Genomic DNA, 25,604 nt, shown 5'->3' with positions numbered 1-25,604 from the left:
ATACATAGAGTTTCAAGTTGTGGATTCAGCTGTTAGCACATACATATTGGATCTGAGCAAGCCTGGAGATATGCCTCTCTCTCTCTCTCTCTCTCTCTCGCTCGCTCGCTCACTCACACAAGATGATCAGTTGCCCAAAACAATTTGATCAGGGCTGTATACATAGAGTTTCAAGTTGTGGATTCAGCTGTTAGCACATACATATTGGATCTGAGCAAGCCTGGAGATATGCCTCTCTCTCTCTCTCTCTCTCTCTCTCTCTCTCTCTCGCTCACTCACACAAGATGATCAGTTGCCCAAAACAATTTGATCAGGGCTGTATACATAGAGTTTCAAGTTGTGGATTCAGCTGTTAGCACATACATATTGGATCTGAGCAAGCCTGGAGATATGCCTCTCTCTCTCTCTCTCTCTCTCTCTCTCTCGCTCACTCACACAAGATGATCAGTTGCCCAAAACAATTTGATCAGGGCTGTATACATAGAGTTTCAAGTTGTGGATTCAGCTGTTAGCACATACATATTGGATCTGAGCAAGACTGTTTAAAATGCTTAAGTCATTACCAGTTGACAGTATCCAGAACATAACATGAATCAACATAATTCACTACCAGTTGGGAGAAAAACATTCCACAAAATATTGTATATAAAAAGAGAAAAGTTAAATAAGCTGCTCTCCTCTAGAAATTTCTGAAGACTCTTGTTTCTCTATCCTTCAGCTAGCTGTGGGATATCTCAACCAAAATAACCAAATGCAACTGAGGCTTACCCAACAGCCAATATGATGAAGCTCACATGGCTTATGTGAAACCACTATTTATCCCAGCCTTGCATATCGATCCACATCAATAGGAAGAATGCCAGTAGTGCAAAAAGGTGCAATGGTCAACTCAGCTGGGCAAGCTGTATAAGCTTCTTAATAGTAAGAAGACATTGAATCCCAACAAAAAAATCTTGTGAATCATGATTAACACATGTGCACAAGACAGCTTATAATTTCAGTGCTCAAATATCTAGGGCTGACTCATATGATCAATCCCCACAGTAAGGCCTACAAAGCAAACATGCAGGAGACTTCAGTGGAACATGACGACTCACAAGGATCTGACAGCAGGGTTGACTCTGAAGTCAGCTCTCTCAGAGCGCTTCCAGTGTTTATTGGGATTGGTGTTTCTTATCCCTGCAAATTTTTGCAGAGTCCACACGCCATTCCATGTTGTTGGAATGAGAGACAACACCATGTGTAGTTAGTTACCTGAACCAGTGGGAGGTGCTAGACACAAAGAGTAATGTTTGTGTTCCTCTCACTGACTCTTTTGTGACTTGTTTTTTTGAACCTCTCTTCCTTCTTCTTCTCAGACCACAACCATCTTTTGTTCTTAATCCAGATGTTTCCCAGGAAAGAGAAAATCCAATAAGTTACAATGACTCATTTGCAATATCTCAGTCCCCTGTTTGCAATATTAAGCCCCCATCTGGCAGCACCCTCAGATGCACAGAAATTAGCCCAATGTGAATCAGCATGAAAACACAAAGATCCTGTAATCGAATGTACTTCACAGATAACTACAGGTATCAGTGTAACTCTTCTGGGACGGTACCATTTCAGAACACAGATGGGGGAATGGCATGTTTGATTGCTCCTCTGTATAGAAAAACCTGCCTGAATGTGGAAAGCTAGCACACTAGGGAGAAGCCTAAGGCAGAGCCTTTCATCCTTACTTGTTAGTTTTGTATGTGCAAAGTTTTTATGATTATTTATTAATTTATATACCAATTACATGCCAAGGTTCCCCCTCCTCCCCCAGAAATTAGAAAGCAACACTTTTCATGAAGGCACAGGTCATACATGTTGTGTCAAAGTACCTGCAGAAAAGATGTCCATTGCACGTTTCAATTCCCCTCTGCTTCGTTGATTACTGTTAGCCAAATCTACCAGGGGAGTGGAAGGATCTCTCATATTTTCCAGTTCTGTGGCAAACATACTGCCATCAACAAAGCGCTCTGGGGCAATGTAACATGTCCTCCTTCTTGATGTATCAAAGAAATAATTGAAATCAGCAGGGTTGTCTTCAGGAAGATAGGTTGGTTTAAAACTAGCAAAATCTGTTAGAAGGACCCAGTTCCAGCTGGTCACCATGATATTTTCAGTTTTTATGTCTCCATGACGGACCCCAGACCTGTGTGCTTGGTCCACTGCAGTCAAGATCTGGAAGGCTATCCACCTTTTCTCAATGTTGTTTAGGAACGGTCGAGTACTAATACGATCGTAGAGATTATCCCGTACATACTGCCTGAAGAGCATGGCTGCTTTTTCAGACAATGTGGCCTTCTGGAAGGGAAGACAGTTTTGCGCAGAATGCAATCTTATTTTCAGCTCCTCCAGCTCCTGTTTATAACTAGTTAATGGTAAAGTTGGATCTTGAATGGCAAACACCTTGACGACTACCAGTCCTTCTCTGTGCTTGGCCCGGGCAACTTTAAAAAACCTAGTACTGCCCAGGCTTTTGTCATATTCAAAATCATGGATGTCTGAGAAATAGCTGTCCACTGAAAGGATCTGAGATGGGGCAATACCAGCCAGCTGGTTCCCCATGGCAGCACCTTCACTTCTTTGTCACCACTCCACCTAAAAACAAAAAGAGAGCGATTTGTTCATCTTGACTGCGTTGTTCTCCTCAAATGAAACACTATACAGCATTCATTGTGAAATACACAAACTACATAAAAAATACACCCGTTATCATGTGGATGAATTTTTTATGTTTCATAAATAAAAGATCTGTTAGTTAATTTCTTGTTTTATTGGTACTATTAACCTGAGCCCATTTTTGTACTAATCTGATTTAAAATCTTGATTAAAACATGTAGAATGGGGTGGAAATTCAATATAGAGCTGAGTAGCCAAATCCTGTGTACAAAGTCTATTTTGCGTGAATTCCTGGTCCATTACATCAGCCTTTATTATTAGTATTGACTTATATAACGCTTATATGCTAAAATGGCTTCTTTAATTGCTGGTTCATGACATCTACAAATAGCTCACACATCTATGGTCATGACAGACACCCAGTTTAATAAGTCTATATTTATAGATTATATAAACAGATTCTATAATTTTTTCTTTACAGAGGAAGCTGATATAAACATTATTTATTAATTCAAGGAAATTTATATCCCACTCTTCCAATGTAGACACAAATGTCCGTGGCACCTTGAAACAATTTAAGAACAATTATAAAGATCATCCCTAAAATACATTGTGGCAAGGCTGTTTTGTAGGGTCTCACATTTCTTTAAGTCTTGTGCCAAAATAAACAAACAAACAAACAAAAACCGCTACAAGGGTCATTGTTTTTCTACACTTTGTAATGGTTGTCTGGCATGACAGTATACTAAACCAAATTTCTATGATTGTATTGTTTGACTAAACATTAGACACCTCTGATTTAAAAGATGTATTGATACTAACATCTAAGCAGCCCAAATAACAATGGTTCCTTTAATAAATTACCATTTAATTTGCACTTCTGCAATTCATTTAATATCAGTAGGGCTACCTACCACAGATATGTTTGTAGCATTTTTAAACTTTAGCTTTGTAATCTAAACACCACTCATTAGATGACAAAAAAGAGTGGGATACACATACTCTAAATAAATAATAAAGGGTAGGACAGTTTTCCACAGAATGGTTTTATAATTCCAATCTTCTAATACTGAAATGCCCACATGATTTTTAAAAAGCAAGAGTCATATAAATTTTTATTAATTAGTTTTCAAAGATTCTCCCACATTATGGCAAATAAAAATATCTGAGGCTGTTTCCACGACTTTTTCACATTAATTCAAATGGAAATCTTAACCGTACATCCGATTTTAAACTTCTCCTTTACTTTCCACCTCATTACCATCTGAAGCTAAATTGACAGCATTCCTAAGTAATGCATCGCAGACTTACAACACAATACTATACATGTCTACTCAGAAATGCAATAAGATTTACTCCCAGGAAACTGGGAAGAGGACTGCGGTCTACTTTTTTTTTAGTCTGCTTCTCACATTATAAAATTAGTTTGTATTTATGTGTATATATTGTGAATCCTGTGTTGATACATATTTTATTTATGCATGTACACACTGCAAGGATCCAGTGCCAACTACTTTGAAAAGTACATGCAACTTTAAAAACAAACAAAAAACCCATTAACCTATTATGGGCTATACTACAGGTGTTCCATACTCAACCACATACTATTTGATTTTGAACATGAGGATAATATATTCAGGGTGACATACATGTTACATGGCCATGGGGAAAAAGTCCAACATTGGCAAGAGGTTAACTTCCACTTCGGCCACATATAATGATCTTAGTTTCTATAATCCAAGTTTAACATAAACACAGTAAAGGTTGGATAATAGAGAGGTCATTGACCAAGTAACGAGAGCCAATATGGTGTAGGGCAGCCTTTCCCAACTAGTGGGCTACCAGATGTTGTTGGACCACAATTCCCATCTTTCCTGACCATTGGCAATGCTGGCTGAGGCTGATGGGAGTTGTGGTCCAGCAACACCTGGTGGCCCACTTGCTGGGAAAGGCTGGTGTAGGGGTTAAGGTGTCAGACTATGACCAGGGTTTGAATTCCCACAGCCATGAAGCTCACTGGGTGACCTTGGGCCAGTCACTGCCTCTCAGCCTCAGAGGAAGGCAATGGTAAACCCCCTCTGAATACCACTTACCATGAAAGCCCCTGTGCTTGAGGCCATGTGTCCAGCTGGTTTCCAGTACATGCAGCAGCCGAGGGTTGGTAGGCGGGGAGGGGGAATGGCAGTCATCTATCGGGAGTCTTTGATCTTTGCCAGACCCCCTCTCCACGAGACCAAGTTTGTTGATTGCATGTACTGGAGGCTGGGCCCAAAGGGCAGTTTAGGGATTCTCCTTGTGTACCGCCCACCCCGCTGCACAGCAGACTCCCTGACCGAGGTGCTCGAGATTGTCTTGGGCGTGCGGGTCCTTTCCCCCAACCTATTGGTTCTGGGGGACTTTAACCTGCACGCCGAGGCAGCCCTCATAGAAGCGCCTCGGGATTTCATGGAAACCATGACTTCCTGGGAACTGCACCTTAGTAATACTGAGCCCACCCATGTAGCCGGTCATGCTCTTGACCTTGTGTTTGTCTCGGGAGGGGGAGGAAGTGCTCTGAAAATGGGGGCTGTTTTTTCTAACCCCGTGTCATGGTCAGATCACTATCTGGTAAATGTAGACTTCTCAATGCCACACACCCTCCGCAGGGGATAGGGACCGATTAGGATGGTCCGCCCCAGGCGCCTGATGGAGCCTAAGGGATTCCTGAATGCGCTGGGAAATCTGGAGCTGTCTGAAGGTCGCCCGGTCGAAACCCTGGTGATGGAGTGGAATAGGGAGATCTCCGGGGCAATAGACCGGGTGGCTCCGAAACGTCCTCTCCCCCTGAATAGAACTCAGACTGCACCCTGGTATACACCACGGTTGCAGGGTCTGAGACAGGAGGTGAGACGACTACAGCGCCGGTGGTGGAAATCTCGCTCCGAAGACGATCGGACACTGGTTAGAGCAGCAATAGCTGCCTACCAAGTGGCGACAAAGGCAACAAAGAGAGATTTCTTTGCTGCCTCTATTGCGTCCGCAGAGTGTTGTCCCAGGAGGTTGTTCCAAGTGGTCCGTAGTCTGGTCGGTCCAGCTGCGCAGGAACCCATGGAACTTTCTAAAGCCTCTTGTGACATATTTGCCAAACACTTTGCTGATAAAATTGAGAGCCTGAAGAGCACGATTCCGTACGCCGTGAATACAGGAAGTGGGCCAGAGTTGGCCAGTTGCATTCTGGTCCGGTGGGATCGGTTTCAGCCTCTTCCCTCTGAGGAAGTGGACAAGGTGCTCTCTACTGTGAGGCCGACCACCTGTCTGTTTGATCCTTGCCCCACGTGGCTCATTATGGGCTGCAAAGAGAGACTGAGCGAAGGGATCAAGGTAGTGGTGAATGCTTCCTTGGAAGAAGGTGCAATGCCATCAGCCCTCAAGGAGGCGGTAATAAAGCCCATTCTGAAAAAGCCCTCCTTGGATCCCCAAGAGTTGAACAACTTTCACCCGGTCTCTAATTTACCATTCTTGGGCAAGGTGATTGAGCGAGTGGTGGCCAAACAGTTACAGACACACTTGGATGAAGCAGCTTATTTAGATCCGTTCCAATCGGGCTTCAGGACTGGACATGGAACTGAAACAGCCTTGGTCGCTCTGGTGGATGATTTAAGAAGGGTGTTGGATAGGGGAGAATATGCTTTCCTCGTCCTCCTGGATCTCTCAGCGGCTTTCGATACCGTCGACCACAGTATCCTTTTAGATCGCCTGGAGGGAATGGGAATAGGGGGCACTGTTTTACGGTGGTTCCGTTCCTATCTCTCAGACAGGCATCAACGGGTAGCATTGGGAGATGAGGTTTCAGACTCTTGGCCTCTCAATTGTGGTGTGCCACAGGGTTCTATCCTCTCTCCCATGCTATTTAAAATCTATGTAAAGCCGCTGGGAGCCTTCATCAGGAGATTTGGGCTGCAGTGTCATCAATATGCGGATGACACTCAGCTCTATCTCTCGTTCAAGTCCTCACAAGAGTTGGCTGTGGATACCATTTCCAAGTGCCTGGAGTCCGTAAGTGAATGGATGGGAGGTAATAGGCTGAAACTGAACCCCGACAAGACCGAGGTGCTGCTCGTGGGGGACAAGAGAAGGTTAGGAGATATAGACCTGGTGTTTAATGGGGTAAGATTGCCCCTGAAGGACCAGGTCCGCAGCCTCGGGGTCATCCTTGACTCCCAGCTGTCCATGGAGGCTCAGGTCTTGGCAGTGAACCGGGCAGCTTGGTATCAATTACATCTGATACAGAGGCTGCGACCCTACCTTCCTGTCCATCTGCTCCCACGGGTGGTACATGCCCTGGTCTCCTCTCGCTTAGACTACTGTAATGCGCTCTACGTTGGGTTACCCTTGAAAACGGTCCGGAAACTACAGCTGGTACAGAATGCGGCGGCTCGTTTAATTAAGAACAGCCGTCACCATGATCACATCACTCCGGTGTTAGAAGACCTACACTGGTTACCAGTTGTCTACTGGGCCCAATTCAAGGTGTTGGTATTAACCTTTAAAGCCCTATACGGTTTCGGCCCAGTTTATCTGAAGAAGCGCCTCCAGCATCACCAAATATGCCGCCTGACGAGATCAGCCACACAAGACCTTCTCTCGGTCCCACCAGTTAGAACAGCTAGGCTGCTGCGGACCAGAGAGAGGGCATTTTCGATTGTGGCCCCCACCCTCCGGAATTCCCTGCCCTATGACCTCCGCCATGCCCCCTCCCTGCCAAGTTTCCGCCGCGCCTTGAAAACCTGGCTATTTAGGTGGGCATACAAGCTTCCTCGGGTGGGCTAGTCTTATCTTCTTACAGTTGTGGGTGGTTTTAGCTCATTATAGTTGAGGTTTTTGGGTTATCTGTTGGTATTTTATATGTTGTATTTTATCCTATTATGTACGTCGCCTAGAGTGGCCGTTAACCCGGCCAGATAGGCGACTCAGAAATAAAATTTTATTATTATTATTATTATAAGTCAAAACTGAGTTGAAGGCAGTCCATTTCCATATTGCCGAAGTAAAACGTTTCTTTTTAGTAAAATGTCTGGAAACAGAGTGTTTATTTGCCAAAGGCATGACAGCTGTCTCTCTTCTACTTCCATTGGCACAAAAGAATTGCTAGAGCAGCCTTCCCCAACCTGGGGACCTCTAGATGTTTGCTAGACTGAAACTCGCATCAGCTCTGACCATTAACCATATTGGCTGGGGCTGATGGAAGTTGTAGTCCAAAACATCTGGATGGCACCAGATTGGAAAAGGCAGTGCTGGAGTATCCCTTTCTGATGTAGGCTCATAAAAACACCCACCCCCTGCAGTCCTTAATCCTGGGCTGCTTTGGGAGGAAGGGCAGGAAATAAATGTAATTAACAAATAAACCGTTAACCCGTTATTTTCTTGGGCAATTTCTACCACACAGAATTCCTACAATCTCTGCAGTCCTCCGCTCCTTTCACTTTACAACACTTCCCTAGTTTCCTTCCAGGATTTTTCTACACGCGCGCGCACACACACGTGTCTTTAGTACTGGAGGATTTCTCTGCCTTTAATTACCGTGCTCTGCAGTCTGAAATTCAACCGATGAACCCCCTGCGCCATTTAGTCAAGAAAGGCTTCACTGATCAAAATTTCTACTTGGCATAGAAGCCCCATCCGGAGGGAGTCAGTCAGTCGTGTGACAAGAGTCTGTCCGTCAATTTTCCTCTCCCTCCCTCAGAAACACGCTTCCTATCCCTAACATCTCTCCTCCTTCACAGCATCACATCCCTACCTGAGGATAAAAGGGAACGCGGCCCCAAACGGGAAGGCCTTCTCCAGGAAGGTCCTCAAATAACGGGAATACGTTGCGTGGACCTGTGAGGTGCTGACAGACGGGGCATCCCTCCAAATAAAAGTCCCAGGGAGGAGCTGTACCTGCAGTCTATTCACACGCGTTACCTCTGGCAGCTTCCCGACGCCGGAGCTGAGGCGCGCCGAAGAGTCTTCCTGCCCTTGTCGTCTCCCGCAGCCCAGCGACTCACCACCTCTCCGGAACGAGGGGGAGCCCAGCCTGGGGAACCAGGGCCAGGCTTGCACAGGACTCTCGGCTTCTTTGCTGCACGGAACCGGTAAGCATTACACAAGAGGAAGGAGGCGGTGTCGGTGAGCTCACATCCTGGCAGGGAGGGAAAAGGCGACCCGGGAGGCTGGTCGGGTGGAGCGGCAGGAGTCGGAGCCAGTCAGTTGAGCTACGTCTCCGCCTCTCGGGGCTGGGGAAAGCGAGGTCAGGCCGGTCCGGAGCAGCCAGGGTCGCGGTGGAAGATGCTATGCGGTTCGTACAGTTCTTGCTGCTTCCTAACAGAAGACGGCTTCTGTTAGAGCAAAAAGAAACAGGAGCGGAAAAAATAACCCTAATAATAATAATGAGGAGGAGATGGGGCCAAAGAAGAAGGAAGGGGAGAGACAGGAGTTCCAACCTTCCTCTTCCCCCCTCCCCGCCGTTACTTACTTTTATTTATTTATTATACAGCCACCAGAGTATATATATGGTTTAGGTCTGCGTGACGCTGTGGAGGACTAGAGTAGACATAATAATTTCCAGAATACATGATAATGTATTTTTACTACAGTGTTGATGTTTCTCCTGTTTTTATTGTTTTCTGGCCTGCTCCTCATAAACTGGCAAAACAAAACGACACTGAAGTTGGTTCCTAGTTCCCGGTTCCTTATTTGTGTGAAAGTTCAATCACTAACAAAGAACAAAAGTTGACAGCTACAGCAACATCAAACCAAATTTAACATGACCCTGAACCCCAAAATATATGATGGAGTACCCTGTATGATATATCGCTGTAATCAGGAGACTCTCCCCGTCAAGCCTGACCATACATTTATGCAATCAAAATCATCAGGATTCTGATATCATAAATACATGATAATGTCATAAAATCATAAAAAATAAGTAACTGGGGGTACATGCCCCAAAATCTGCTCTGAGCCAGGACAAATCATATACCCCAGGAAAGGAGAGGGTGTCCTCTTCGGGATGCCAGTGCGTCCCATCCGGCCCAGAGCTTCTGCTGGGCACCGGGCACTCACGACGGCATCTATGCAAAATCAAACTGGACAAAAACACGCAGAAAAAAGTAGGTAACTGGGGGTGCCTATTCCAAAATCTGCTCTGGGCCAGGACAAATCATATACCCCAGGAAAGGGGAGGGGGTCCCCTACGGGACGCCACTGCGTCCTGCCTGGCCCAGAGCTTCTGCTGAACGCAGGGCACGAAGGAGAGCATCTATCCAAAACCAAAGCAGACAAAAACATACAGGAAAAAATAAGTAACTGGGGGTACCCACCCCAAAATCTGCTCTGGGCCAGGACAAATCATATACCCCAGGAAAGGGGAGGGGGTCCCCTATGGGATGCCACTGCGTCCCGCCTGGCCCTGAGCTTCTGCTAGACACAGGGCACATGGGAGAGCATCTATCAAAACCAAAGCAAACAAAAACACAGGAAAAAATAAGTAACTGGGGGTACACACCCCAAAAACTGCTCTGGGCCAGGACAATTCATATACCCCAGGAAAGGGGAGGGTGTCCCCTATGAGATGCCACTGCATCCCGCCTGGCCTAGAGCATCTGCTGGGCGCAGGGCACGCACGAGGACATCTTTCCAAAACCAAACCAGACAAAAACATACAGGGAAAAAATAAGCAACTGGGGGTACATGCCCCAAAAACTGCTCTGGGCCAGGACAAATCATATACCCCAGAAAAGGGGAGGGTGGCCCTTACAGGATGCCACTGCGTCCCGCCTGGCCCGAGCTTTTGCTAGGCGCAGGGCACAGATGAGGGCATCTATGCAAAAGCAAACCAGAGAAAAATGTGCAGGAAAAAATAAGGAACTGGGGGTGCCCATTCCAAAATCTGCTCTGGGCCAGGACAAATCATATACCCCAGGAAAAAAGATGGTGTACTCTATGAGATGCATGTCTTTCCCAGCTATAATAATTAAGAGTAAATAGGGGAAAAGATATAATTTGGGGTGACCACTACAAAATCTTCTGCGGGCTATGAAAAATCATTCACTTGAGCAAAGTGAATAGTGTCCTCCGCGAGATGCCACTGCATCCTGCCTGGCATGGTTTGTGGTCATACGGAACAGGTATCGACATCTATGCACAACAACAATAATCAAGCTATGTAGAAAATACATAAGGAACTGTGGGTTTCCACCATCAAACATGCTTTGGGCACTGCAGGTCATACACCCATGCATTCTGGAGAGGGTTCCCACCCAATTCAGAATTTCTTGTATCTGTATGGCACAGACAAGGGCATATATGTATTAGAAAATATAGCAAATATGTACAGGAAAAGAATAAGGAAATGAGGTGCCCATCACAAAAGATGGTTTGGGGCACCATAAAACATACTTCATTGCACCTGGGGGAGTGTCTTCTCTGAGATGCCATCCATGAATGCTTTTGAGTGTCAACTATGAAATTACATCTTCAAGAAATCATTGTTTAACCTGCCATGTTTCCTTCTGTCGCCAGTACCAATGGCTTTGTAAAATAATAATATTTGAGCTGTAACAAGGTGAGTAAGAGGGAAGACCGATACAAAAATTAAACATTAAAAAATCCCATCTTTCAACAACCCTTTTAAGGAGAGACCTTGTCCCAGTGTGCGTCTGTATTGGAATTATATTTAAGATGCCTTCAACAATGTTTTGTAATTTTCAAAAGGTGTTTTTCAATGTTTTGTATTTGATTTTGTAAAGATCTTTTGTTTTTAAGATGTTTTTAAAAACTTGGGGGGGGTTATCACTTTTTTGCCATCCTGGGCAAACGTGGTGTTGTTTGTGCAACAGATGAGTTGTTCCAAGACTTCACAAAGAAAAATAGTACTCCAAGTCATATTGTAGCAATGAGGCTATAAAGGACCAAACAATAACGATGATGTCCAATGTGCAGTTTAGAAGGTGCTCTTCTAAATCTACTACTATTTCAGAGATGTTTGAAAACCAGGAGATTGTTTCGAATGGGTGAAATTGTTTAATTCCAGCCCATGTGAAATGGTGTTGATTTTGTAAACTTCAAAAATGTTCTAATATATTTCTAAGAAAAATGTTTTTTACTGTTTTACCAGTTCTGATAAATATGACTTCCTTATTTCTTTTCTTTTTTTTAAATTAAGTCTGCACTTGTTTATATGTTCATTTGTATACTTGGTTGTTACCTGTTGGAGAAATATAATATATATATGTAGTAATTTATTTAGAGATACAATAAATCAAATGTACAACAATTCTTCTCAAAGTATGACTGTGTGTTATCTGGTGCCATGGCACATGGAAACTTGGCCGGATCACCAGACAACGATTCACTTAAGAAGCATAAAGATGTAATTTCATAGATGAGACTCTAAGCTATGCATAGACGGCATCTAATAGAAGACAGTATCCCTGATGTGTGGAGGTATGGTGGTGGGAGAAGGACATGCCAGGTGAGGGGAACTCGGCCCAGACAATTAGTGGCTGTGCCTTGTTCCGGCCCTTCTCACATCCACAGGATTGCGGGTTGTCCTCTCAGCCAGCTCTCGGATCTCCAAGTGCTGCTTCTAAACGCCAGATCGGTACACAATAAAACCTCCCTCGTCCATGACTTAATTGTGGAGGAGGGGGCCGGTCTGGCATGCATAACCGAGACTTGGGTGGGTGAGCAGGGAGGAGTTACTCTTTCCCAGCTCTGCCCACCTGGGTATATGGTTCAGCACTATGGTAGATCCGAGGGTCGGGGAGGTGGGGTTGCTGTGGTCTATAAGAGCTCTTTCTCTCTCATCAAGCACCCTGTCCATGTGACTACTGGTCTGGAATGCCTGTACCTTGTCTTGGGCCAGAGGGACAGACTGGGAATCTTGTTGGTGTACCGCCCACCCTGCTGCCCAACAGCTTCCCTAACTGAGCTGACAGAACTGGTCTCGGAGGTATTGTTGAAATCCCCCAGACTATTGGTACTGGGGGATGTCAATATCCATGCTGAGGCTGCTTTATCAGGGGCGGCTCAGGACTTCATGGGCTCCATGGCAACCATGGGGCTGTCCCAATTTGCTATTGGCCCAACACATGTGTCGGGACATACTCTTGATCTGATTTTTGCGACTGGACATGGGGATGGTGATCTGGAGGTGGGGAATTTTTCATCTATTCCTTTGTCATGGACAGATCACCGCTTGCTGAAGTTTAGACTCACAGCGGCCTTTCCCCTCTGCAAGGGTGGGGGACCCATTAAGTTAGTCCGCCCCCGGAGACTGATGAATCCTGAGGGTTTTCAAAGGGCTCTGGGGTTTTTTCCGGCTGATAAGACTGGCGCTCCTGTCGAAGCCCTGATCGACCTGTGGAACACAGAAATGACCCGGGCCGCTGACACGATCGCCCCTGCACGCCCCCTCCTATGTAGAGCTCATACAGCTCTGTGGTATACCCCCGAGCTAAGAGTGATGAAACAAGAGAGGAGGCGGCTTGAGTGCAGATGGAGGCAAACTCCTGACGGATGCAATCATGCACTGGTAAGTGCCTTTACTAAGTGGTACTCAGAAGCGGTGAGAGCAGCTAAGAAGCATTATTTTGCTGCTACTATCAAATCATCCCTCTGTCGTCCGGCAGAGCTTTTTAAAGTTGTCCGAGGGCTATTACATCCTGGTCCTCGGGACATTATAGAGCCATCGGAAATCCGCTGTAATGAGTTTGCTAGGCACTTCCAGGACAAGATTTTATGCATCCGCCGGGACTTGGACTCCAATATTGTAGCAGATGAACATAATGAGGCATCCAGAGCACAGTCCTGTCCTCATGTATTGGATGAGTTTCAGTTGGTGCAGCTTGAGGAAGTTGACAAGGTGCTTGGGCTGGTGCGTGCGACCACTTCTGTACTGGATCCTTGCCCCTCTTGGCTGGTAAAAGCTAGCAGGAATGGAACAGCCGGCTGGGCCAGGGAAGTGATAAATGCCTCTTTACGAGAGGGAGTGGTCCCCAGCTGCCTGAAAGAGGCGGCGGTGAGACCACTTCTGAAGAAGTCTTCCTTGGACCCGGACAACTTGAATAACTATAGGCCGGTAGCGAATGTTCCATTCCTGGGCAAGGTCTTAGAGCGGGTGGTTGCTTGCCAGCTCCAAACACTCTTGGATGAAACCGATTATCTAGATCCATTTCAATCCGGTTTCAGGCCCAGTTTTGGTACAGAGACAGCCTTGGTCACCCTGTATGATGACCTATGTCGGGAGAGGGACGGGGGGAGTGTAACTCTGTTGATTCTCCTTGATCTCTCAGCAGCTTTTGATACCATCGACCATGGTATCCTTCTGGAGAGACTTATGGAGTTGGGAGTTGGAGGTACCGCTTGGCAGCGGCTTCGCTCCTACTTGGTGGGTCGGCTCCAGAAGGTAGTGCTTGGGGAGCATTGCTCGATTCCATGGGTTCTCCAGTATGGGGTCCCACAGGGGTCAGTTCTGTCCCCCATGCTTTTTAACATCTACATGAAGCCGCTGGGGGCGGTCATCAGGAGTTTTGGAGTGCGTAGTCATCAGTATGCTGATGACACGCAGCTCTACTTCTCCTTTTCATCTTCTTCAGGTGAGGCTGTCAATGTACTAAACCGTTGCCTGGCCGTGATAATGGACTGGATGAGAGCTAATAAACTGAGACTCAATCCTGACAAGACTGAGATGCTGTTAGTGAGTGGCTTCTGTGATCAGATGGTGGATACTCAACCTGTTCTGGACGGGGTTACACTCCCCCTGAAGGAGCAGGTTCGTAGTCTGGGAGTTCTTTTAGATCCTTCGTTGTCACTTGAGGCCCAGGTAGCCTCGGTGGCACGAAGTGCGTTCTACCAACTTCGGTTGGTAGCCCAGCTACGTCCCTATCTGGGCAGTGACGACCTCGCCTCAGTTATCCATGCTCTGGTAACCTCAAGATTGGACTACTGCAATGCACTTTACGTGGGGCTGCCTTTGAAGACGGTTCGGAAACTGCAACTAGTGCAAAACGCAGCGACTCGACTGTTGACAAGGACCAAACGATCAGAACATACAACACGTGTTCTGGCCCGTTTGCACTGGTTGCCTATACGTTTCCAGGCAAGATTCAAAGTGTTGGTTTTGATCTATAAAGCCTTACACGGCGCGGGTCCGCAATACCTGGTGGAACGTCTCTCCCGATATGAACCTACCCGTACACTACGTGCAACATCGAAGGCCCTCCTCCGGGTACCGACTCATTAAGAGGCCCGGAGGATGACAACAAGAACTAGAGCCTTCTCAGTGGTGGCCCCCGAACTATGGAATAGTGTCTCTGATGAGGTGCGCCTGGCGCCAACTTTGTTATCCTTTCGGCGCCAGGTTAAAACCTTCCTCTTTTCCCAGGCATTTTAACATATTTTAGCATATTTAGCACATTCTGGTATTCTAAATTTAAACTGTGTAATATGTTTTTAGCTCTGGGGAATTTTTGTGGTATGTTTGTATTTACTATGTGATTTTATTATATTACTGTATTTTTATATTTATGTTGTACACCGCCCAGAGAGCCGTTGGCTGTGGGCGGTATAGAAATTGAATAAAATAATAATAAATAAAATAATAATAATAATAAATAACTATGATTTGTGGTGCCCCAAATCATATTTTGGAATGGGCATCCAAGTTCCTTATAATCTTTCCTATATATTTTGGCTATTCTTCTGATACATAAATTAATGTTGTCGGTGTTGTTTAGATTTATTCCCTGCAGTTAACTAAAACGTTTCGGGCGGATCACAAAAGTTATAAAATGCATAATTAAATACAGTTAAAAACACTCTAAAATCAGAAATGATAAATGACCTTGTCTGAGCTATAACTGAACAAAAAGCTCTGACCTGGGTTGGAACCAATGCCATCTTGCAGAGGACCCTGTCCTGTATGAATATTTGTGTGGATCGTCACCTTGCAGTGGTGAGTGGGCTTGCGTGTTCCAATGAACCCTGTGAGCGATGCCGTCGGGAGTCATGTACTCCCAGCATGGTCACCCATGGCGGTAAGGTCAAGGGAGAAGAACAAGACAAAGAACGATCCAAGAAAGTCCTCAACGGCAGAACAGGCAGAGGATAACAATGTGTATGTTACAACGGCTGTGAAGGCGGATGAAGGCGGCAGCAGATAAAAGACTTCCAATCGTCATGGTATCCATGCCATTGGATCGAAGCCTTTTTCTGTCAAGATTGTGTGTTGATCATCGTGCACCCATCTCCCCACATAAAACAAATTCACGCACAGGCGTCTTCCAACCAAACCAAACCAAAAGTCCCATGGCAATCGGCGAATGGCAACGGGGGCAGGACTGTGAAATCCGGAAGCCACTAGTCATGGACTGGCACATGGGTAGTGGATACAGACTCAGTTGTCCTGGCTCAAGGACCGAGGCAGTTGAGTTGTTCGGCAGCTGTATCTACGACTGAGCAGTCCTATTCAGGATCCACTCTGCTCACCCCGTATGGGGAAGGGGCTAGAAAAGGTGCCCTAAACACAGTCTGCCTCATCTCTCTCCCTGACTGGATCACCGAGTCCAGTGGGGTCGTCGTAAAAGACAAATGAACTTTTGAATGTGGAATATACGGACAGTACTGGACAATACAGATAGTGAACGTCCTGAATGCAGGACTGCCATCATTGCGAGGGAGTTGAGATGTTTTGATATTGACATGGCAGCACTCCAAGAAACTCAGAAGAGCAGGAGAGGGACAATTAAAGGAAGAAAAAGGCGATTACACCTTCTTCTGGAAAGGACTGCCTGAACAAGAACGACGAAAGCATGGAGTAGGCTTTGCTATTAAAAATGATCTTGTGAAGCTTTTGTCAGAAGTTCCCACTGGCATTAATGAACGACTCTCAACTTTCCGATTAAAACTTGCCAAAAACCAGCAGGCAACTATTGTAAGTGCTTATGCCCCAACATTAGATGCTGATGAAGACATCGGGGAAAAATTTTATACCCAGCTGGACACCATCTTATCAGAGATACCTAAGGAGGACAAAATTGTCCTCCTGGGCGATTTCAATGCAAGAGTTGGGTGTGATTTTGATTTCTGGCCAGAAACCATTGGGAAAGAAGGAGTTGGCAATAGCAACCTGAATGGAATTCTACTTCTGACTAAATGTGCAGAGCATAATCTTGCTATCACAAACACACTTTTTCACCAGAAAGATAAATTTAAAACATCATGGAAGCACCCTTGGTCGAAGCACTGGCATCTCCTGGATTACGTAATTGTCCATGCCAGAGATCGTCATGATGTACTCCTCACCAGGGCCATGACGAGTGCTGATGACTGCTGGACAGATCACTGACTAATTCGATCCACTATGGCCATTAATATTGTTCCTCAACGTAGGCTCCAAGGAAGAAAACCAAGATGTAAAATGAACATCCACGCCCTTCAAGATCCTATTAAGCGAGCTTGCTTTCAAACAACTCTCAAGAAACATCTACCTACGGAACTCCCTGAAAACGTTGAGGAACACTGGATTAAACTGAAGAAATCCATTATTGCAGCATGTGAACAAACTATTGGATACCAAACTAAGAAACATCAGGACTGGTTTGATGAGAATGATAGTGAGATTGAACATATCATTGACAAGAAAAGGAAAGCTTTCCAGATATGGCAGAAACACATTAACTGTGCTGCTAAGAAAAAAAATCTATGCCAGTGCAAAGGCTGAGGTCCAAAGAAGAACTAGAGAACTTAAGAACGCCTAGTGGATAAAGAAAGCTCAACATATCCAGCATTTTGCAGATGCTCATGATGCACGGGGCTTTTTTAATGCCACAAAGGCCATCTACGGACCAACAAATTATGTTACAAATCCCTTATGTTCAATAGATGGTACCAAACTTCTAAAGAACAAAGAGTCTATTGCACTGCGTTGGAAAGAGCATTACCACAATCTCCTTAATTGTAACTCTATTGTGGCTGATGAGGTCTTCTCACAAATCCCGCAACAACAAATTAGAGATGAGCTTGCAGTATCTCCTAATTTGGATGAAGTCATTAAAGCCATTAATCAAATGAAAAATAACAAAGCTAGTGGATCTGATGGGATTCCTGCTGAAGTCTTTAAAGAAGGTGGGCCTGAATTTACACAACAACTTCATAAGCTCATTGAAAAAATCTGGATGAGGGAGGAGATCCCGGAAGACTTTAGGGATGCCATTATTATCACTCTTTTCAAGAAGGGTGATAGAACAGATTGTGGGAACTACTGAGGTATCTCTCTTCTTGCTACCCCAGGTAAAATCCTTGCAAGGATCCTTGCAAATTGCCTCCTACCTATCTCAGAAGACATTCTCCCTGAATCCCAAAATGGTTTCCGCCCTTCCAGGGGGACAGTGGACATGATCTTCACTGCACGACAGCTTCAAGAAAAATGCAGGGAGCAAAACTGACCTCTGTATATGGCATTTATTGATCTGACTAAGGCCTTTGATACTGTAAATGGAACTGCTCTCTGGACCATCCTTCTGAAAATTGGATGCCCTGATAAATTTGTGAATCTTTCGTGACTCCTCCATGACGACATGAGGGCAACAATTTTGGATAACAATGGCTCTCAAAGTGATCCATTCAAAGTGGGATCAGGTGTCAAACAGGGATGTGTCATTGCTCTGACCTTATTTGCTATTTTTATCACCATGATTCTACACCTTGTTGAGGGGAAACTTCCCACTGGCGCGGAAATCACATATCGAACAGATGGAAAGCTTTTTAATCTCAGTAGGCTGAAAGCAAAAAGTAAGGTAATTACAACCTCTGTCATAGAACTTCAATATGCCGATGATAATGTAGTCTCCGCACATTCAAAGGAAGATCTTCAAACTATCCTAAATGTCTTTGCAGAAGCATATGAAAAGCTTGGCCTCTCGCTTAACATAAAAAAACCCCAAAGTGCTTCATCAGCAAGTGCGAACCAATTCCTCTGTAGCACCATCAATCCAGCTTAATGGTGCCACGCTGGAGAATGTCGATCACTTTTCTTATCTTGGCAGCCAGATGGCTGACATCGACGCTGAAATTCAGCATCGTCTGAGCTCTGTGAGTGCCGCATTCTCCCGAATGAAGCGTAGAGTGTTTGAGGATTGGGATATTCACAGGGAGACCAAAATGCTTATTTACAAAGCCATTGTACTACCAACCTTAATGTACACCTGTGAAACATGGACCATCTATAAACGCCGCTCCCAACTTCTTGAAAGATTCCACCAATGCTGCCTCCGGAAAATTCTGCAGATTACTTGGGAAGATAGGTAGACTAATGTTAGCATATTGGAAGAAGCAAAGACCACCAGTGTTGAAACAATGATCCTCCAACACCAACTTTGCTGGACTGGCCATGTGGTTCAAATGCCTGATCACCGTCTTCCAAAGCAGCTACTTTACTCCCAACTTAAGGATGGAAAAAGGAATATTGGTGGACAGCAAAAGAGGTTTAAAGGTGTTCTCAAATCTAATCTTAAAAAATGTAACATGCATCGAGAACTGGGAATCCTTGGCCCATGAACGTCCCAAATGGAGGTCGGCCATTATCAAAGGTGCTATGGACTTTGAAGAAGCACGAGAACAGGGCGAAAGGGACAAACGAGCTAAGCGGAAGGCACGTCCACCAAATCTTCATCGTGACCATCTTCCATCTGGAATCCTATGTCCTCACTGTGGGAGGCTGTGTGGATCCAGAATTGGCCTCCACAGTCACTTACGGACCCACCGCTAAAGACCTTACAATCTTACTCGGCCACGAGTGATTGCCAGTGAATAAATGAAATGAATGAGTGAATGATATGTAATACTTCGAATAAAGTTTTGGGGTGGGCACCACCAGATCCTTTCCCCCCCTACCTTATGTGTATAGTTGCTCAGATCCACTCCTTATGCACACAAGAAACTCTGGGCCAGTCAGGAAGCCATGGATTCTCATAGAGGATGTTTTTGTCCATTTTGGTTGTGAGTATATGCCCTCATACGCGCCCTACGCCCTGCACAACCGCTGGGCCAGGCAGGACGCACTGCTATGTTATAGAGAATACCCTCCCGTTTCCTGGGGTGTATGATTTGTCCTGGCCTAGAGCAGATTTTGGGGTGGGCACCCCCAGTTCCTTATTTTTTCCTGCATGTTTTTGTCCAGTTTGATTTTGCATAGATGACCTTCCATGTGCCCTGCACCCAGCAGAAGCTCTTGGCCAGGCAGGACGCAGTGGCATCTCGTAGAGGACACCCTCCCCTTTCCTGGGGTATATGATTTGTCCTGGCCCAGAGCAGATTTTGGGGTGTGTACCCCCAGTTACTTATTTTTTTCTGCGTGTTTTTGTCCAGTTTGATTTTGCATAGATGCACTTGTGCGTGCCCTGCACCCAGCAGACGCTCTAAGCCAGGTGGGACACAGTGGCATCTTGTAGAGGAAACCCTCCCCTTTCCTGGGGTATATGATTTGTCCTGGCCCAGAGCAGATATTGGGTACCCCCAGTTACTTATTTTTTCCTGTATTTGTCTGCTTTGGTTTTGCATAGATGCTGTACTGTGTGCCCTGTGCCCAGCAGAAGCTCTGGGCCAGGCGGGGTGCAGTGGCATCTCGTAGGGGACACCTTCCCCTTTCCTGAGGTATATGATTTGTCCTGGCCCTGGGGTGTGTACCCCCAGTTACTTATTTTTTTCTGCGTGTTTTTGTCCAGTTTGATTTTGCATAGATGCCCTCGTGAGTGCCCGATGCCCAGCAGAAGCTCTGGGCCGGATGGGACGCACTGGCATCCCGAAGAGGACACTCTCCCCTTTTCCTGGGGTATATGATTTGTCCTGGCCCTGGGGTGTGTACCCCCAGTTACTTATTTGTTCCTGTATGTTTTTGTCTGCTTTGGTTTTGCATAGATTGCCCTCCCATGTTCCTTATAGTTCGGTAGCTTGTGGCTCCATTTGTAACTTTTTAAAAAACAAAAACAAAAAAGTAAATTAAAATTGTAATTGTTGTCTTATCAAGTTGTATTTTTAATATAGCAAACGTGATAATGTAATGGCAAACCAAGTTATTAAGCATAATGCATTTTATGTTCCTAAAGTAACAGAGTAACTTGCGATCTGTAAAGGGTGTTAAAAAAATAACTACTGCATATTTTCCCACTTTCCCAAAATTTCTGGTGTTTTGGGGGGGAGGGGGGATGGAAAGGGGTGATTTTCCCCCGATGGCTTCTGAATTTCTGGAAATTTTTCCATCTCTATCCAGACCACATTTTAGTGATGAAACAGTTAACAGAATCCAAAGCACATTGTTTTAATTTTGGCCACAAGATGGCTCTATTTTCCTAAAATGTCTAAAGCACCTGTGTTTAGCCTATAATATATGTCTGTTCCATCAGGTGTTAAACATGATGCTATGCAGACATTCTTATCCATGTATTTGGGTGTTGTGTCTTACTAAAGTCAGGAAAAATGTCAGAAATTATGATTATTTTCAAATGGGATAATACAAATTTCAAAACTAGGGCTGTAATTGGGTGGCAGAATGTACTTATATGCAAGCTTGTATCAGTCAATTCAATGACTTGAAGAAAAATTATACAGCTATAGCCAGCATGGATTTTTCACTTTCCACCATGTTACATTGAAAATACCCCTGCATGCCATTCTGATGCTTCCCAAAAGCTCATTTCAAAACAAAATCTTACAAAACTTACAGTCCTGAACTCAGAAACGCTTGCTTAACAACCCGCTTAAGTTTTCATGGTGATACACAAGACACACAGAGAGAATCAAGAGTTCAAAGTGTAAAACAAGACGGAAAAAATCCAGACCCCTGTTGGACTTTTTTCTGTGAATGGTCTCATAATCTGTTGAAATTAATTAAAAATCAGCCACGTTCACAGAGTACCTGTAATCCTATCACTAACCTTGTGCCATACTCTGACCGTCATCTTCTGCAGTTTAAAAGTTTAAAAAAATGCATGGCTGATTTTTAATTAAAGAAAATTAACATTGAAGTCTATGATAAGCAGGGGAATGCTCAGTAAAAGCCAACTGTCAGTGTTCTAAAACCCAGACTAACAGCTGTTTGACTTGGCTAATAAGGTGGCCACACCCACACCAGACATTAATTCCACTTTAAACAGTCATGGCTTCCCCCAAAGAGTCCTGGGAAGTGTAGTTTGTGAAGGGTGGTGAGAGTTGCTCAGAGATTCCTGTTCCCCTGACAGAGCTCCAGTGGCCAGAGTGGCTTAACATTCAACCCCTCTTCCCAGAGAATACTGGGTATTGTAGCTCTGTGAGGGGAACAGAGCCTCTCCTAGCAGCATCCTGACAAATGATGATACTGTTAACAATGTTTTCCTTTTGGAAAGGAAGGGGACTTTCCCCCTGCCCAGTGCCCACTCACCCAATCTCCTCCCTTCCCTCTCCCTACTCCTCTGCCTTCCCCTACCCTTCCTCCCCTCCCTCCCTGCCTCTCCCCCGGGTCAGTTTTACCTATCCTAAGCATGATTGCACAGGAGTAAATCTCATTGAACTCAAAAAGCATGCAAATGATCAAACCTACTCTCTTCTCCCCCTTCATCCTCTCCCCTCCCTCCCTCTCCCATGCTCAGTTTCACCTATCCTAAGCATGATTGCATGGGAGTAAATCCCATTGAACTCAATAAGCATGTAAATGATCAAACCTGCCTTTCCCCTCCTTCTCCCTTCCTCCTTCCCTCTCCCTCTTCCCCTGCCCACTCCACATGTTACCAACTTCTCCCAAGGTACACAGGAAGTGGATTGGACTGTGAAGATCAGCCCAAATTTTGTTTGCATTTTTACAGATTTGCAGTGCGGTATAATATCTCGGAGTGGAGGCCAGGTCTCCTCCTCCCCTGGTGCATTTGCTATAGGTGCCCAATTTCCCTGCTTTTTAAAGTTTGATAGAAATATCTGTTGGCTATAGGTACGTTCTTAAATTGCAAGGGTTTTTTGCCTATTAGTGAATAATAATCTAACTTTGGCATCTAACCAAAACCTAATTTATGTAAGTTGTCCAGCAAGTTTTTTTTAAAAAAAAACCTTAAAATATGCATGATTCACTTGTTTGTGATGCTAATTTGTAACACCATATAGTATATCCTAAATGATACTAGCGGTGGGCATTTTAAGTTGTATTTGAATGGAAATGGCCTGCCTTCAAGTCGATTCCAACTTATGGTGACCCTATGAATAGGGTTTTCATGGTAAGCGGTATTCAGAGGGGGTTCGCCATTGCCTTCCTCTGAGGCTGAGAGGCAGTGACTGGCCCAAGGTCACCCAGTGAGCTTCATGGCTGTGTGGAAATTCGAACCCTGGTATCCCAGGTCGTAGTCCAACACTCTAACCACTATATCACATAAATTGCATGTTAGTGAAAACTCTTATCACCCCAAAATATTTGTTAATATAGTGCTTCCACACTAGCCCTTTTATCTGGAGCTGACATTTGTTTATTCAGTTACGTAGAATTCAGGCATCACCACCAAGTTGTTGCATTGTGTTTTCCAATTTATCCTCCCATCTTTTTAAAGATTTGGTTTGTGGCAATTTTTCTGATTTAAACAAAATTCCAGCACCAGGCTATCCCATGTGGATTGGCAGATGGATTGTCCATGAGGCCACTGGTTATCTGAGGGGTGTGTTGCCCAACTTTCTGCTTTGTTTGCCCTGTGTTTCCTGGTTGTCCTGCCATGTCATGCCCTGCATTGTGTTTCTTCTGGAATTTTTTAAAAATCGCTTCCATTTTATGCAAATACAGCAGTACCCATTTTTTTTAAAAAAATTATTCCCCTACTTGGGCTTCATGTATATCCACTAAGATCAAGCTGCCTGCTGTACTCTTTCCTGAACCAGCCTCCACTGCAGCTCCCAACAGCATTTCTAACTGCACCTACCCATGGCACTGGTTTTGATGCCATCAGCACTAACACCAGAAGCAGCAACAGCATCTGCACAAATGGGATGACCTCTGGGATTCCAGGAACGTAAACTAGGGTGGTGGAGGCGGACCCTTTGCTGTTGGGACTCCCTCTGCCCCCTGCCTTTTAGTTATTGCCTCCTCTTTCCATATCTGCATTCTTGCCTGCATCTGTTGCTACTGCGGAATGCTCCCCTGAGCTCGTTGCACTGCTTTTGAAAACAATTTTTGGTTTTGTGAAACTGTGCTTAAAACCATAGCAGCACTGAATACGGATCATAGACACTTCATCACCTTATCTAAAACAGAACATGAAAAAAGAATTCAAATTGTTTGGAATTATTCAATATAGCACTACTAGCTAGATGCACTTATTCTGTTTTGTATGGTTTTCTTGTATTGAAACTGTTCATTAGAGTTTTTGTTGTGCTTTATGGATGAGGTGGGGGTGAGTTTTACAATTAAGAGATATAACTGATGCTTTGTATCAGCTTTATTTATTTTTCATAATGCTTTGAAAGTTAATAAGTTATACACACAAAAAACCCTGTGCTTAAAAAACATCCCTGCCCCCCTCCCTGGAAAGTGGTGGAATTTTAGTTCAGGAAATAAATAATTTGCAGACCCATCGCAGTTGGATATGAGGAAATGAATTAAAGAAATAATGAAAGAGACACTTCAATAATATTGGGAGACGTAGGAGCTTCTTCAGAGCACAACAAATGGATAAGCCATTGCTAGTCTGTAGTCCTAATTATGCTTTGACTGGAGTGGGACTCGCTTCTGAATAAATGTACTTAGGATCTTGCTGTAAAGCTGCAGTGCTAGGTCAGTAATGCATGGTCTATTTTTAGCCTTGCTGTGGGTTTACGTTGTAGGATGGTAACAGGGAATATGATGCTCTATTAAATACTGTGTGGAACCACAGTTCTAATTTTGATTCAAGCTGACTGTAGAAGATCAATGCCTCCTCAGTACCAAAGGGCCCTAAATGTTGATAAGACCATCCTCAAATGAATTTTGTTCCATTCTATTTTAAAAGCTGGATACTAGCTGGAACTGCACGCACATTTTGAGATCCCGAAGCTGATGCTGATCTGGAGGACTATTAGTTTAGACCAATACTTCATGAGTAATTTGCCACTGATGGTTGGAAGGTACCCATTCTCACTAAAAAAAATGGGCTTGTGTGAAAACCAGTCATTTCTCAAGTTTATTGCGGTCAAAGACCCACAGTATATACAAAGAACAGCATATAAAAGGAGAAATAAAATGAAAAGACAATAAAACATTAAAACAGAAACAAGGTAAAATTGCATCAATACGAGAACTTACAATCAAGAGGGCAAGGATATCCGTATTTGTTGGAAGGCATGGATAAACTTGGCAACTTGCAGGGAGATTTCCCTATCAGAACCATCCAACAGGTAAGATAATATGGATTCTGGAGGCTTATATGGGTACCTTGCCAGAAGAGGTGAGAGGAATTTTTCCCTTAACGGGAAGTATAGGGGGCAGTTTAAAAACGAATGCTAAAGGGTTTCAATGGGACCCATACCACAGGGACAGAGGCGTCGTTCAACGGAAAGACCAGAGAACCTCCCGCTCAGCAATGCAGAGTGTAGGGAATTGAATCTGGCCTTGGTAAAAGCTAGTCTGAATTTGGGTACTGTAAAGAAATCTAGATAGGGGGCAAAGTTTCCAGGGTCCATTTTTAGCTTCAAAAAGAGGGGAGAGCATACTTTAGAGGCTCTATCAAACGAAGATTGCAGATCGGAGTCTCTAAGCCGAGACCAAATTTGGGCTTTTGCCAGGGTGAGTGGTTGAGATGCAGATGGAAACCAGATGCAGATATGAAAACCAGTCACTACTTTAGCTGCCTGGTCATCTTGGACTTATGCATGCTTTTGAAGGTGATGTTTATTCCTGGTCTGTTAAGCAGACATTTATTTTGCTCCTGGACTGCTTAATCTGACACCAATCT

At 44.6% G+C, this 25,604-nt stretch overlaps 2 protein-coding genes across 4 annotated transcripts in view; one reads left to right on the top strand and one right to left on the bottom strand.

Annotated features, from left to right (window-relative positions):
* The window catches only part of PIK3R4 (phosphoinositide-3-kinase regulatory subunit 4), a 40,596-nt gene extending 31,701 nt beyond the window's left edge, over window positions 1–8,895 (bottom strand). Inside the window, exons 1-2 of one of the 3 annotated variants that reach the window (XM_061586535.1) lie at window positions 8,569–8,895; window positions 1,866–2,628 (exon numbers count right to left, since the gene is read on the bottom strand). In XM_061586535.1, coding sequence (XP_061442519.1) covers window positions 1,866–2,595 — 730 coding nt within the window. In that variant the 5' untranslated portion in view covers window positions 2,596–2,628; window positions 8,569–8,895. Of the gene's footprint in view, window positions 1–1,865; window positions 2,629–8,425; window positions 8,540–8,568 lie in introns of those variants that run through there. The other 2 variants (XM_061586536.1, XM_061586537.1) reach the window with 2 other exon arrangements.
* Window positions 8,571–25,604, top strand: part of ATP2C1 (ATPase secretory pathway Ca2+ transporting 1) — a 136,201-nt gene continuing 119,167 nt past the window's right edge. The window contains exon 1 of the mRNA XM_061586538.1: window positions 8,571–8,762. The gene's annotated coding sequence lies outside the window, so the exon portion shown is untranslated. The remainder of the gene's footprint in view (window positions 8,763–25,604) is intronic.

Source organism: Rhineura floridana, chromosome 10, assembly GCF_030035675.1.
Source record: "Rhineura floridana isolate rRhiFlo1 chromosome 10, rRhiFlo1.hap2, whole genome shotgun sequence".
NCBI classification, from domain to species: Eukaryota; Metazoa; Chordata; class Lepidosauria; order Squamata; family Rhineuridae; genus Rhineura; species Rhineura floridana.
This window is presented reverse-complemented; position numbering and strand designations above follow the sequence as displayed.